Here is a 14,299-nt window from a genome sequence, read left to right on the forward strand (position 1 = left end):
ATGTATTGGAACTACTAGAAAGAGAATGTTCTCTCTGCTGGGGTTGATAAGCTCATGCTATGCAAACCTGGGTTGCAAGGGTTTTCTGTCTAATCACTGGGGAGCAGATTCTTAACACATTCATGTTAGCACCTGGATTCAGATGCCTGAAGCCATTTCTACCTCCTGGACTTTTCATTGATGTGGCCTTGTCTTTTTTTTTTTTTTTTTTTTTAAATGCCTGAGTCACTTTGAATTGACTTTCAGAAAGTTGATGGTAAAACAAGTTCTAATGCAATTCGAATCAATAATTTTCTTAAAATACAGTTTTGGCATAGATGAGAAAATAGTTTAATAGATACAAGTTTAATAGATATAGATAATAGCTTAATAAATGTAATTTTGAGGGGAGCCTGGGTGTCTCAATTGGTTAAGCGTTCAACTTCAGCTCGGGTCATGATCTCATGAGTTCAGCCCGGTTCATGAGTTCCAGCCTGTGTTGGGCTCTGTGCTGACAGCTCAGAGCTTGGAGCCTGCTTCGGATTCTGTGTTTCCCTCTCTCTCTGTCCCTCCTCTGCCCATGCTCTGTCTGTCTGTCTCTCTCTCTCTCAAAAATAAACTTAAAAAACATTTTTTCATAAATATAATTTTGAAAAAAAAAGCTTATGAATGTATATAGACACATGCAGAGTGCTCCCTGTGTATCTAATATCCATTCCTTATTAACTGAACCCTATTAATATTTTTGTATTTTTTTTAAATTTTTTTTTCAACGTTTATTTATTTTGGGGACAGAGAGAGACAGAGCATGAACGGGGGAGGGGCAGAGAGAGAAGGAGACACAGAATCGGAAACAGGCTCCAGGCTCTGAGCCATCACCCCAGAGCGCGACGCGGGGCTCGAACTCACGGACCGCGAGATCGTGACCTGGCTGAAGTCGGACGCTTAACTGACTGCGCCACCCATGCGCCCCAATATTTTTGTATTTTTATGACAGCTTTATTGAATACTCGGTATATGAGATACATTTCACATACCGTGAAATTCACCGTTTTGGTTTTTTTAAGTTTATTTATTTATTTTGAGAGAAAGCACAAAGTGGGGGCACAGAGAGAAGGGGAGAGAGAGAGAGAGAGAGAGACAGAGACAGAGAGAGAGAGAACGAGAGAGAGAGAGAGAATCCCAAGCAGGCTCTGCACTATCAGCCCAAAGCCCGATGTGGACCTCAAACTCACAGACTATGAAATCATGACCTCAGCCAAAATCAAGAGCCAGACACTTAACTGACTGAACTAACCAGGGGCCCCAAAATTCACCCTTTTAAAGTATACAATTCAGTGGCTTTTAATACATTCACAAAGTTATGTAACCATCTGTATGATTAATTTTAGAAGATTTTCATCACCTCAAAAAGAAATCCCATATCCATCCCATTTCTCCTCCTCTCAGCTTCTGACAAGCACTAATCTGATTTGTGTCTCTATAGATTCTATATAAATAGAATCACACAATTATGTAGTCTTTTGTGTTTGGCTTCTTTCGCTCAGAATAACGTTTTCAATGTAACCCATATTATAGCATGAATCTGTACTTCGTTCCTTTTTATGGTGACTGATATTCCACTATATATTAGTTTTTCTTACACATTCATCAGTTGACGGATACTTGGGATGCTTAAACTTTATGACTATCATGAATAATGCTGCCATAAACATTCACATGCAAGTGTATATTTTCAGTTCTCTTGGTTATATAGCTAGGAGTGGAACTGCTGGGTCATCTGGTCACCCAGTGTGTAACATTCTGCATAACTGCCAAATTTTCCAGAGTGGCTGTTCCATTTTACAAAGCCACAAGCAGTGTATGAGAGTCCCAATTCCTCCATATCTTCATCTATACTTGTTATTGTCCGTTTTTTTGACATTAGCCATCCTAGTGGATGGGAAATGATATCTCACAATATACACCGGAAAGCAGTGTATTCATACACCTTATGAAAGACTTTATTTTACAAATCTTCTTTGCATGTAGGGATTGTTGCTGAAATGTAAGAGAAAGTACTTGGACGGGATTCTGAGAAAGGTCCTAAAGAAGGCTAAATTAGGAGGGGGGTAATTTTTGGTCTTTCCCTCTTTCCTTCACTCTTCCTCTTGGACCGATTGGCTCTGCAGTGGACATCTTGGTCCACAAAGTGAGCAGGGAGGCCAGGCCCTACTGACAATAGACTAGGGAGATTAAAGAATCCTAAGTCTTCGATGACCTGGAAGCCAGGGTATCAGCTTTGTGCTACTAGATATAAATACGACTTTTTTACTTCAGGGACAAAGAGATTTTTTGCTTACAGACTTCATGGTTATTTTGATGTTCTGTTTTCCTCAGCTAAACTTAATCTTTTTTTCTCCTGCACTTATAAATGCATGTGTGTATATACACCTGTGTTTTTATGCACATAAGTGTGTGTATACATACACACACATCCGTGCATAGATCGGCTAGATGCACACAAAACCGAATTCTTGTCCTACCTGAGAACATAGGTAGATCACACTCCCCACAATGCCCTGCTGTCATTGTGGCCCTGTGGTGAATTACAGCCGGGAGGCTGTGGGTGGAAGGAAGCATTCCCAGTCCTGCCTACACACACCTTCCATGGACACCTTCCCTTCCCTTCTCTTCTCCCCATCCACTGAATGGAGGCAGGTCTGAGGAGAGGCCTTAAAGTAGGGGAAAGCCAGTAGGTGGAAGGAACGAGGGTACCCAATGACCACATGGATATCTATACTGGACAAGAGTAAGAAACACATTCTTTAGTGTTAGATCTTAGAGAATTTGGAGTTTGCTTACCCTCACTGAATTGCATATACATACACATCCACATTTATATGAAATCACAGACTTTAACCCTAGGTCACTCAATGAACCAGAGTTAACACTCACCTCCTGACATTTGATCCAATCCTTTCTCTGTGGTACTAGGTTGTAAGGATAACCAAGCATCTGCAACTGTACGTTTCATCGTATGTATTTAGAAAGTCATCTAGGGGTACCTGGATGACTCAGTCAGTTAAGCATCTGGCTTTGGCTCAGGTCACGATCTCATGACTCTTGAGTTTGAGCCCCACATCAGGCTCTGTGCTGATGGCTCAGAGCCTGGAGTCTGCTTTGGATTCTGTCTCCCCCCCACCCTTGCCCCTCCCCCCTCAAATATAAATAAACATTAATAAAAAAATGTTTTTAAAAGAAAGCCATCTAATTTGTTTGAGCTTTCATGTCCCCTTTTGATACCGTGTAGTTTGCATTGGATACGATACTTAATACATTTGTTTTAGTATGAAAACTAAATGGTGAGTTCATCCAGCTGGCAACATTGGGGCCCTGTGAATTCACTAAGGTAAGAGCTAGATCCTGTGTCCTTTTTCATATGTCTTGTCTTCTATGCTCTCTACATGACAGGGGAGCAGTATTTGTGGGATAAAAGAGAAGCTCCCTTCTAGCTCCAAATGTCTACAATGTCACAAGTGTTTTGAATCACATTTGTCTCACACACACACACACACACACACACACACACACACAGACCTTTTCTGTTAAAAAAAAGCCACTCAGTTCACAACCAAATAATGATCCAGCTCTTTATGTGGGAGTTCAAAATTCAGGATAGATTTTGTTATGGGAATGATGTTCTAAATGATGACAGGCCACAGAAGTCTATTTAATTAATAATGTGATACAAATACCTTGCATGGTAGCACCAATCTGTGCCTAGGATTTTAGAAGCAGAAACTTACATCGAGTAGCAAGAGGGAGCAGTTTGTTCAGCATTTTTAAGTCTCTACTAAGTGTTAAATATGTGGGAAAGAAGATGGATACGGTAGCCCTGCTCTAGAATAGAATGGGGGTGGGGAGGTGGACATTGATCAAGCTGTGCCCCTCTGCTACCAAAACCTACCCATGCCACCCGGCACTCTCAGGTCATTTGAAACCCTTTAGTCTGCTGTGTGGCCTGCCAGCCCTGGATGTTTGGATTCTACCCACTTCTCTACCCTTACTCAATGCTATCCTTCCCCTTTCTCACCCTGTTTTAGGTCCTAGGCAAGCTCTAACTTAAACCAAGTGCTTGACTTCCTCTGGACCTCTGTACTTTCTGCCGCTTCTGCCTGGAATGTTCTCCGCTGACTATTGCCAGCTCATTCTCGCCCTTCAAACAACTCCCATTTCTCCTGTCATCAGACTTCCCTATTTGGAATGGGCTCCTCTAATTTCTCTCTAGCACAACAGCTTGTTGCATAGTGTTTATAGCAGGGCTTCTCAAACTTTAGGTGCATACATACCACTTGGGGACACTGTTAAAATGCAGATTCTAACTCAGTACATCCAGGAGGAAGCCTGAGATCCTGTAGTTTCAGCAGGTTTCCAGGTGATGCCACGCCTCTGACCACACTTTGATCAGCACTGCTGTAGAGAACTTCCAACATACCATCATGGTGTCGGTCACTTATTTGTTTATTGATACTTGGTTTTTTGCACCGTGGAACGAGGACTCAGCTGGGCACCATTGCCCATCTGGTTCACCCCTGTCACCCCAGTGCCACGACAGCACCTTCTTAGCGTACAGAAGCTACGAATTAATTAACTATTGGGGAAATTAAGGCATTCCAAGTGTGATGAATGTTATACATGGGAATATACGTGGTGCTGTACAAACTAGTCCCATCTGAAGGGACAGGAAAGGAGGGCTCACCACTGTGCAGCACCAGAGTCTTGCACAAATTTGTAAGAAGCTTTTTCACAACTCCCCCTGTTCTCTAGCCAATACCCCCCACTGTGGTAGCTCATCTTGACTTAGCCAAATTTTCAAGTCTCTAGGATAAAAAATTACCTATTCTTCTTCCTGCCCAAGGCCAAATGAAACGCCCCAGGCCCTAGAAGGGCTGACATTGGCTATGTTAGGAGGCAAGCAATCTGCTTGAGATGCGTCACACCTGTTCACCTGTGACTAATACAGCTTACTACTCTCTGGTAGTACTTCTGGTTGGTTTAAAAAAAAGGTTTATTAATCAAATTGTATGTATGGAACTATTTCAGCTAGTAGAATGTAAGTAGTTAAGCCTAGGGAAGCTGCTGCCAAAAAAAAGCAAAAAATCTTGACTTTTTTGCCTTCTTTAATGCCGAACACACAAATCATCTAAAGCCTAGGGGAAGCTGAGGGTTGACGGAGGGAAGAGGCAGGTGAGTCATGTTGAAGGCATGGAGTGATTTTCTACATCATTTGTAAGGTAGTAACTCCCGAGTTAAGAGTTATGCAGTAAACCACATAGTTGTCACAGAGGTTAAGTGTGAGGGTTGTGGAATCCTTCTGTCTATATTCTTGACTGCTGTTTTGATAACTTACAGAATCTCTGTAAACCTCAGTTTCTTCACTTGTAAACTGGAGCCAACAACACACACAAGTACTTTGTGATGTGCTGTGAGGGTTAATGAAAAAATGAAGGTCAAGTAGTGAGCACAATGCTTCGCACAGAGTACTAGCTCTCAACAGGGCACACATTATCATCTGGCGCAATCCGATAGAAGAGACCGTGAGGACAAAAGCCAAAATCAGGGTGATGGTGGACATAGCATTGCAGTTAGGCTTGGGATCACTTTTGGTGAGGAAGTGCCAAACCTGACTGTAAGAGGAAAGGGGGATAGCAAAGATGGTGGAGGCCATAAGGATCATTTGCAGGGGCACCTGGGTGGCTCAGTGGGGTTGCAAGTCTGAAATGGGCTCAGGTCATGATCTCACATTTCGTGAGTTCGAACCCCACATGGGGCTCAGCCTGTCGGCACAGAGTTTGTTTCGGGATCCTCTGTCCCCCTCTCTCTCCGCCCCTCCCCAATTTGTGCTCTCCCCAAACTAAATATTTAAAAAAAAAAAAAAGGATCGTTTGCAAAATGACCGATCCACCTGTCCCCAAGGAATCATGTTTATGAACAGTCAGCTGGTTCTGCGACTGTTGAGTTAGTATCTCATCCAGGTCAGAAAAACTAGCTAGTTTTCTCAGAGGGCCTGCCAGACCCAACACTCACCTTCCTAAGCTTGTATTCACGTTTATGAGTGTGCTGTCTCAGCTTTCTAATTTAACACCATTCTCTGTGCTGCATTCCCTAGGTCATTCTACAGCTAGCAGGGGTTGTGGGCTGCTAGTACTTGCCTGACTTCAGCAATTAATGAAAGGTTGCCCTAAACCAGCAGCAGTTCTCAATCCAGGGCAAGTTTGCCCCCAGGGCACATGGGCAAAATCTGGCGGGGGGGTGTGTGTGTGTGTGTGTGTGTGTGTGTATGAGGATGGGGTTGTCACTGGCATCTAGTGGGCAGTAACCAGAGATGCTGCTAAACGTTGTTGAATGGACAGAACAAGCCCCCACAACAAAGAATTGCTTGGCTGTCAGTAGAACCAAGGTTGAGAAACCTTGCCTTAAACTGTACTTGTTTTAAACTTTTGTAGTTCTCAGCCCCCCTGTTAAATTTAGCCCCTAAATAATATGCATGGTCCGCCAACTCTGACATTCTAGGAGGTGGTTTTTAATTCCGACCTCCAAAATTTTTGATACTAAAATTAACCAATAAGGAGTGGCTCTGCCAGACTTTGCTTTTGCCCAAAGAAGCTGATCCACACTCCTCCACAGCTTCTCGTAGGCCTCAGCTGTAGCATTTTATCAACAGCCTCTCAGTCGGCTGCAGGGGGAGGTGGTGGTGGGTGGCTCCTAAAAGAAGCTTACACCCAAAGCAAGCACTGATTTCCCATTTATGGTGTATGATGAGCTTCCCCCGGTTTCTCAAAACCAGTTTGGTTTGAAGATTATCCCCCTGTTGACACTAGCCCACCCTGTGAAACTGACAAGCCCACACACCTTTGTTGAAAAGAATGTGTTTCTTACTCATTATCTGAGAACCTGTGAGCTGCTTAATAAATATACTAATGGAGGATTCCTGGCACATGCTTTTCTGAACAAAGGCCAATTATATTCCACCCCATGTACTATCAAAGAAATGCGTTAATTGATTACAGCAATGAAAAGAAAGCCTCTACCACAAACAGCAAATGCCACCAACACTGATTAAAGAACACTGTCCAGTGACCTCAATGATGCATTGAAAAACCTAGTCAGTGACATCTTTTTAAAGGTCAGTTCAAAACAAGTAATCCTATGGACATCAAGGGAATCCTTTCACTCTGGTGAAGCAGTTAACTAGTGAAGGTCATGGGGCTGTAGCAGCCAGATAAAGAAGAGAAGTAAAAGCAATTAGACAAAATGGATGTTGTAATCCCACTTTCTAGACCTCAGAGCCACACTAAACACAGAGATCCAACTTTTCCACTTCACTATTCAGAAACTGCCAGCAGGGTCCAACTGAGAATTCTTTCCTTTGGTTTCTTTCTTACTGGTGCGGACTGCATGTTTCTCATCAATGTCTATAACCCTGGGTGAAAAAGAAAATCACCAACTCCATGGATGGTGCTATGTATTTTATCATGTAACTTGCAATCTCAACGTATTCCTTCAACACACTGGAGTATTGCTGAAAACTACAAGTGTCACGACACTGCTTGAAAAACTGACCCTGAGTAGAAGGAAAAAAGTCCAGGTTCAAGGATGGCCACTTTCCAATCAGGTGGAGGTACAGCCACCGGAAGCATCAGCCTCTTTTTGGAAGCTCTTTTAACTTGGAGATTCTCAGGCCCCGCCCCAGACCTACGGGATCGGGATCAGATTCCACCTCCACATTAAAATTTGAGAAACACTGCTGTAGGACATCTGACAGCACTTTTTTGTTTTTCTTCTCCCAGCCTGAGTGTCCCCTAAGTGGAAAATGGAAATGTAACAAAGTAATATTTGTGTATAACAAAGGAAAAAAAAAACTGAACACAGTTCACATGACGGGATGTGAGGGTGGGTTATGGGGAACTTCTCTCAGATTTATACTTGTGCGATTTTTCACTTTGTAGGACCAGCGTTACTTCTCTTGTCAGGCAGTAAAACAATTTTTAAATGGCGCTAACACTCTCTCACAACATCGTACTGATGATTTTTAAAGGGACCGATTTAGAAGCGCGGACACTTGAGAGGTGTTAAGTGAAATGGACCGAGCCAGGACTCTACCCTCTCCCATCCCGACAGCCTGTGAGCAGCTCTCTTCCCCGCAGATTCCCCCCTGCAGATTCGCCCTCTGGTCCTGGAATCCTTGGCCTGCCCAAATCCTGGGCTCCGCAGAACCTCGGGTCGGAACTGCAGTCGCTGGAGCGTTCCGCAGGCTCAGTAACTTTCCCTGGAATGAAATAAATAAAGACCGTAAGTGCTGAGATAGCTGACCCCAAAATATTTTTCGTTCTCTGCAATCAGCCAAGAAAAGAGAGCGCGGGGGAGGGGAGTTAAAAGTCACGATCTGTCCCGGAAGGGGCTCCAGGAGAAGTCTCTGGGCGGCAACAGCAGCCTCCGCTCCAAACTCAGTGAGCTTTTCTTGGCCTGTGTTGGTACCCTATAGCAAAAACTGCAAGAGAGCAGAGAGGAGTCGCCGGAGAGAAGGGCTCAGACTGGCGTCCTGGGCAGGCCAGTCCTCTCTCGGGGTCTCCCCATCCTCCTCTGCCTCCTCCTTGTGGCAGGGGGCGGGCCGGAGACAGCCGAGGCAGGATGTACGTGCGCACGCGCTCGCGCATATACGGCTGGAGGAGTCCTGTTCCTCGGGCATTTTCCGAGGAAGTCTGGAGCAATTAGGCTCAGTCCGGGGAGAGCGAGCGAGCGAGCGGGAGGCGCAGCCGGCGCGTCTGGGCTGCCTCGCAGGGAGGGAGGGGGCGGCCGGCCGCCCGGCGGCGACCCCGGGCCCCGGCCGCCACCATGGGCTTCGAGCTGGACCGCTTCGACGGCGACGTGGACCCGGACCTGAAGTGCGCGCTGTGCCACAAGGTCCTGGAGGACCCGCTGACCACGCCGTGCGGCCACGTCTTCTGCGCCGGCTGCGTGTTGCCCTGGGTGGTGCAGGAGGGCAGCTGCCCGGCGCGCTGCCGCGGTCGCCTGTCGGCCAAGGAGCTCAACCACGTCCTGCCGCTCAAGCGCCTCATCCTCAAGCTGGACATCAAGTGCGCGCACGCGGCGCGAGGCTGCGGCCGGGTGGTCAAGCTGCAGCAGCTGCCAGAGCACCTCGAGCGCTGCGACTTCGCGCCCGCGCGCTGCCGCCACGCGGGCTGCGGCCAGGTGCTGCTGCGGCGCGACGTGGAGGCGCACATGCGCGACGCGTGCGACGCGCGGCCGGTGGGCCGCTGCCAGGAGGGCTGCGGGCTGCCCCTGACGCACGGCGAGCAGCGCGCGGGCGGCCACTGCTGCGCCAGGGCCCTGCGGGCACATAACAGCGCGCTTCAGGCCCGCCTGGGCGCGCTGCACAAGGCGCTCAAGAAGGAGGCGCTGCGCGCCGGCAAGCGCGAGAAGTCGCTCGTGGCGCAGCTGGCCGCGGCGCAGCTGGAGCTGCAGATGACCGCACTGCGCTACCAAAAGAAGTTCACGGAGTACAGCGCGCGCCTCGACTCGCTCAGCCGCTGCGTGGCCGCGCCGCCCGGCGGCAAGGTAGGCGCCCGCCACCGGCCCCAACCCCCTGCCGGGCTCCCCTGGGTACCCAGGGCCCCTCCTGGTCCCTTTGGGCACCGGGATGCCTGGAACTTCCCAGGAGCATCCCTGCCGCCTCCTTCCACTGCTTACTCGCTGTATCACTAAGAGCGGGCCGCTGCAACAGTTTAAGCTTGGAAACTATGGTCCCTGCAGATCACATACACAGGGTGAAATGTAGCTACAGCAGCTTCCGGGGGTCTGGAAAGACTAAAAGGACCCCACAGCGTGGAGTAAGAATGAGTGCAGTTCCAAAGTCAGACGTTTTGCTGCTCAGATCAGCTAGGTGATCTTGGGGAAGTTGCTTAACTTCTTAAGGTTGAAAAACCTAGTTCTCTATACCTGTGGCACCAAGCATGAGATATCGACACACAGGGTAAACTGTATCCATGCATCCTTAGGAATTTCAGAAAGAGCAAATGAAATACACAGTTCTGAATAAGTTCAGAAGGATTCCAGAAGACAGGCCCCTGGAGTGAAAGCTGGATTCAGACGTGGGCTTTGCTGCCAACTGGCTGGCTGACCTTGAGCAAGCTGTGTAGCCTTTCTAAAGTTAGAAACTGGTCCCTAGAGATGTGACACGGGTAAAACACAGCCAGGCCCCGTCTGTGGCGTTCATGCGGGGATTCCAGAAAAAAAGAAGGTGCCACCAATCATAAAGTAATAATTGAGAGGAAGTTCTTTCAAATTGCAACTATTTTAGAACTTGGGCGTTTTGCACACCAACTGAGTGACTGTGAGGTTTAACATCCAGATGCATCAGTTTACCTAAATGTAAAATGGGTGGTTGTCAGCCTACTGGGAGAGAATAGTTACAAAGACCTGGCCCTGTGCTGGGTGGAGAGTGTGTGCTCAACAAAGTGTTAACATCCCCCTGGGGCCATCCCCTTGCGCTGATAGTTGGTGTAATTACAACGGTCACCCTGAGTGAAGGCTTGCTTTGCTCTAGGCCTTATGCTGAGTACTTCTCAGGTGTTTCCTTTTTAATCAAGTGAGGCAGCTGGGATGCTTCCCATTTTGTAGATGAAGAGACTGAGCCCCTGTGAGGGGCAGACATGTACCTGGGTCGTAGCTTTTAGTGCCAGAGTTGCCTTCTGAATGCTCATGTGCCTGTCTTTCCAGCCCAGAGTCATAAGCACTATTGTGTTGCCTCTCAGTGTAAACCCAAGGCCCATTTTTTGAGTGTTTATTATGTTCTAGCAACTGTGGGAAGCACTTTACAGGCATTATCTACTTAATCCTTTCAGGTGGAAGAAGCAGGTTCAGAGAGGTCATAGAACTTGTCCAGAGTCATACTGTGACTCTGGGAACAGAGTGAGGATTCGGGTTCTACATCGGAGTTATCAGCATTGGGATGTATTGACATACTGAGTCCCATCATTCTTTATTGGAGGAGGCCGTCCTCTGCATTGTAAAATGTTTAGCAGCTTCCCTGGCCTCTACCCACTAGATACTAGTAGCACTCCTGCCTCCAAGACATGACAACTAAAAATGTCTCCAAATATTATCAGGTGTTCTCTGGGGGTGGGGTGTGTGTTTGGACGCGTGCAAAATCGCCTGTTGAGAACCAGGGTTTTCCTGATTGTAAAGGCCACGTTTTATGCAAACGGGGAGGGGCGTGGTGCCACTGTGTGGTTGCCTGTTCCATATGGCTGTGGGAGAACATTTTTGCCCCAGGGGCCTGCATCTGCTTCGCCTCTCTCTGCCCTCTCCCAACCCCCTCTTTATGCACACACCAGGCCTGCAAGTTTTCCCTCTCCCCGCTCCTCCCCTCCCCATCCTGGCCCCCTGGCCTGTCAGCCTCAGTCTGAGCAGCTGGCCAGCTCTGGGCGAAGGGCAAATATTTACAACTGAGAGGCTCACCCAGGACCGCACAGGCATACAAAAGACTGGTGTGAGCCTGCTCACCAAAACAGAGGGCAAGACTTGGTCCTCTAGCAGGCACCGGGTTTGCAGCAGAAGAGTTCCTGAGTTTCTCTTGTTTATGCTGTCATGCGAACTTCCTGCGTAGTTTTAAGTGATGCTTATTTATAAATAAGCCATTCACTACCCCGGAGTTGATACATCATTCATTGTTAAGCTAGTTTATTATTTCTTCTTGCCTTTCTGTTTTCTTTCTGGAGTGTTTGGTTAAACCTTCTCTCAGAATCAAAAATAGGATACTTGAATCTGAACTGTGGTTGTGTTTGGAGCTGTGCTGGGTGAGCCAGTAAGATAATCAAGGGTATTAAGCTTAGGGACAAGATGTTGTTGCTTTTTGAGCTTACCGAGAAAGTTCGGGTCTGGAGTTGGAGCCTGCCCTGGGACTCCTATGCACCCCAGCGCTAGCCTCAAGGACAGCCAAGAATGGCCTGGCCTGCAGTTTGCACAAGTTCCTCTCTCTGGCTTCAGACCCTGGCTGGCCTCAACTGAGGCCTCAGGGAAGCTTGCTCCTCTTGCCCCAAAGTTAACCCTCAGTGGCCCTCGCTGAAAAGCTTTTGCTGTTCCTGCATCAGCCAGAAAAACCTCTCCCACTGCGAGCTGTTTAAGAACTTGTTTATTTCATTGGGTCGACTCTCTGTTCCTGCTGGGTACTGTTTATTCTCTTCCAAAAGGCAGAAGGATTTGTATTGCTTGGAAACTCTGATGCACAACACTTGATTTTTTTTTTTTTTTTTTAATAAGTCGTAATGTTTATCTGTCCCAAGCTGAAGTAGATAAGAAACACTTAGAAGATTTTCCCTACCAGCCCTTCAAGACCTAGACCTTGTTCCATAAAATGATCTGGCATTTTAAAAATTACCTTAACCTTTGGGTTTTGGACGCTCGCTGAGTGTTGAGGATTTGTCTGTGCTGGACCTACATAGACGTTGTTTCTCCTGCTCTAAAATGGGTACTAGGGCTTGCTTCTCAAACATCCCTGTGATCCGAAATCACCCAGATAGCTTGTTAAAACAGATTGCCGCATCTTACCTCCTCAAGATACTGATCAATTAGGGCTGGCTTGGGGCCTCAGAGTCTGTAGTTCTCACAAGCTCCCAGGTGATGCTGCTCTGCTTGTCAGGCTGGGTTAGCTACTCTTCTGGATGAAGAGTTAGGGTTCAAGTACAGACCTAGATGAACACATATTAGTCTCCTTTTACAAAAGATCAGGGTAAAGTTCTAAAACCCAGACCTACCCAGCAGTTACACAGTGGTTAACTACGGCCTGACCAGGCATCTTTAACCAATAAGAAGCTGCTTCTGGGCCGCAACAGACATGGTGATGACGGTTTGGTTGAATAAGTTCAAGAGTTTTGCTGCCAGCCTCAGTTTTTCCACCCTGACTGACCTACCTGATTCTAAGAGAAAAAGCATTTCATAGACTTCTCTGGCTTTCCAAGCAAGGGAAAGTTCTGAGCATAAATTTTCTTGAAAATTACTGAAAACCCGGGAACTCCTCCTTGGTACCTTTGCACTTTTATTTCTGTATCCAGTCCGTCATTAAGTCTTAGTGATTTTCCGTCCAAAACCCTTTTTAAAAAATTTTTAAATGTTTATTTTTGAGAGGGGCAGAGAGAGAGGGAGACACAGAATCCGAAACAGGCTCCAGGCTCTGAGCTGTCAATACAGAGCCTATTGCGGGGCTGGAACTCACGAACCGTGAGATCGTGACCTGAGCCGAAGTCGGACGCTTAACCCAATGAGCCATCGAGGTGCCCCTCCAAAATACTTTTGGAATCTATTTACTGCTCTGCCTCCCCATCCAGTGATATCCCTGGTTCAAACCACCGGTTTTCCAACTCCAGCTATTAACATTTTGGGCTAGATAATCCTTCATTGTATGTGTGTTGGGGGGGGGGGAGGGGAACAGTGTTCCTTGTTTTATAGGATCTTTAACGGCATCCCTGGCTCTATCTGCTGGATGTCCGTAGCACTGCTCAGGTTGGGATGATCACAGGTGTCTCCAGACACTGCCAGATGTCACCTTGGAAACAAAATCAGTCTTGATCTCAGCCACCACCACCTCTTGCCTATACCACAACTGCTCCCACTACGTATTTTCTTGCTCTCATGCAATTACCTAGCACCGGGAATAATCTCTTAGAAATGTCAGGTTGAGGGGCGCCTGGGTGACTTAGTTGGTTAAGTGTCCGACTCTTGATTTCAGCTGAGGTCATGATCTCACAGTTTGTGAGCTTGAGCCCCGTGTCAGGCTCTGTGCTGACAAGCGAGGAGCCTGCCAGGGATTCTCTCTCCCTCTCTGCCTGCCCCTCCTCTGCTTGTGCATATGCGTCCTCTTTTTCTCTCTCAAACTTACAAAGAAAAACAGAAATGTCAATCTGAAGCCTCCTGAAACCCTTCATTTGTTTTCTAGTTTCACTTGCGTGGCTGTAAGGTCCATGGTGCTCTGGATCCTGTCAGCCACCACCTGTCTGTCTGCTTGCATTCTTACCCTGTTGCTTCTCTCTTCCCAGCTTCTTGAGTCTCAGGAAGTTCCATGAATATGACCCTATGCTCCTTTCTGCCCCCGGGCCTTTACACTTGATCTTTTCTCTACTTACAAGTCTTTGCAAATACTCATCACTAGATAATCTACAAATTTTGAAATGTCGCCTTCTGCCCCTGCCTTTATGCCAGCACTTAAGGTTTGCTCATCACTAGATAACCTTTCTATCCTTCCCATCCCAGCTCAAGCACTCCTACATCCACGAAGCCCTCT

The 14,299-nt window shown here is 47.0% G+C and overlaps 1 protein-coding gene across 1 annotated transcript in view; it reads left to right on the forward strand.

The window, feature by feature from the left end:
- The first annotated feature begins 8,483 nt into the window (after positions 1 to 8,483).
- PDZRN3 (PDZ domain containing ring finger 3) overlaps positions 8,484 to 14,299 on the forward strand; it is a 242,153-nt gene continuing 236,337 nt past the window's right edge. Inside the window, exon 1 of the mRNA XM_025920850.2 lies at positions 8,484 to 9,579. Coding sequence (XP_025776635.2) covers positions 8,857 to 9,579 — 723 coding nt within the window. The 5' untranslated portion in view covers positions 8,484 to 8,856. The remainder of the gene's footprint in view (positions 9,580 to 14,299) is intronic.

The sequence above is a fragment of the Puma concolor genome, chromosome A2, assembly GCF_028749965.1.
Source record: "Puma concolor isolate L17-30 chromosome A2, mPumCon1.1.hap2, whole genome shotgun sequence".
NCBI classification, from domain to species: domain Eukaryota; kingdom Metazoa; phylum Chordata; class Mammalia; order Carnivora; family Felidae; genus Puma; species Puma concolor.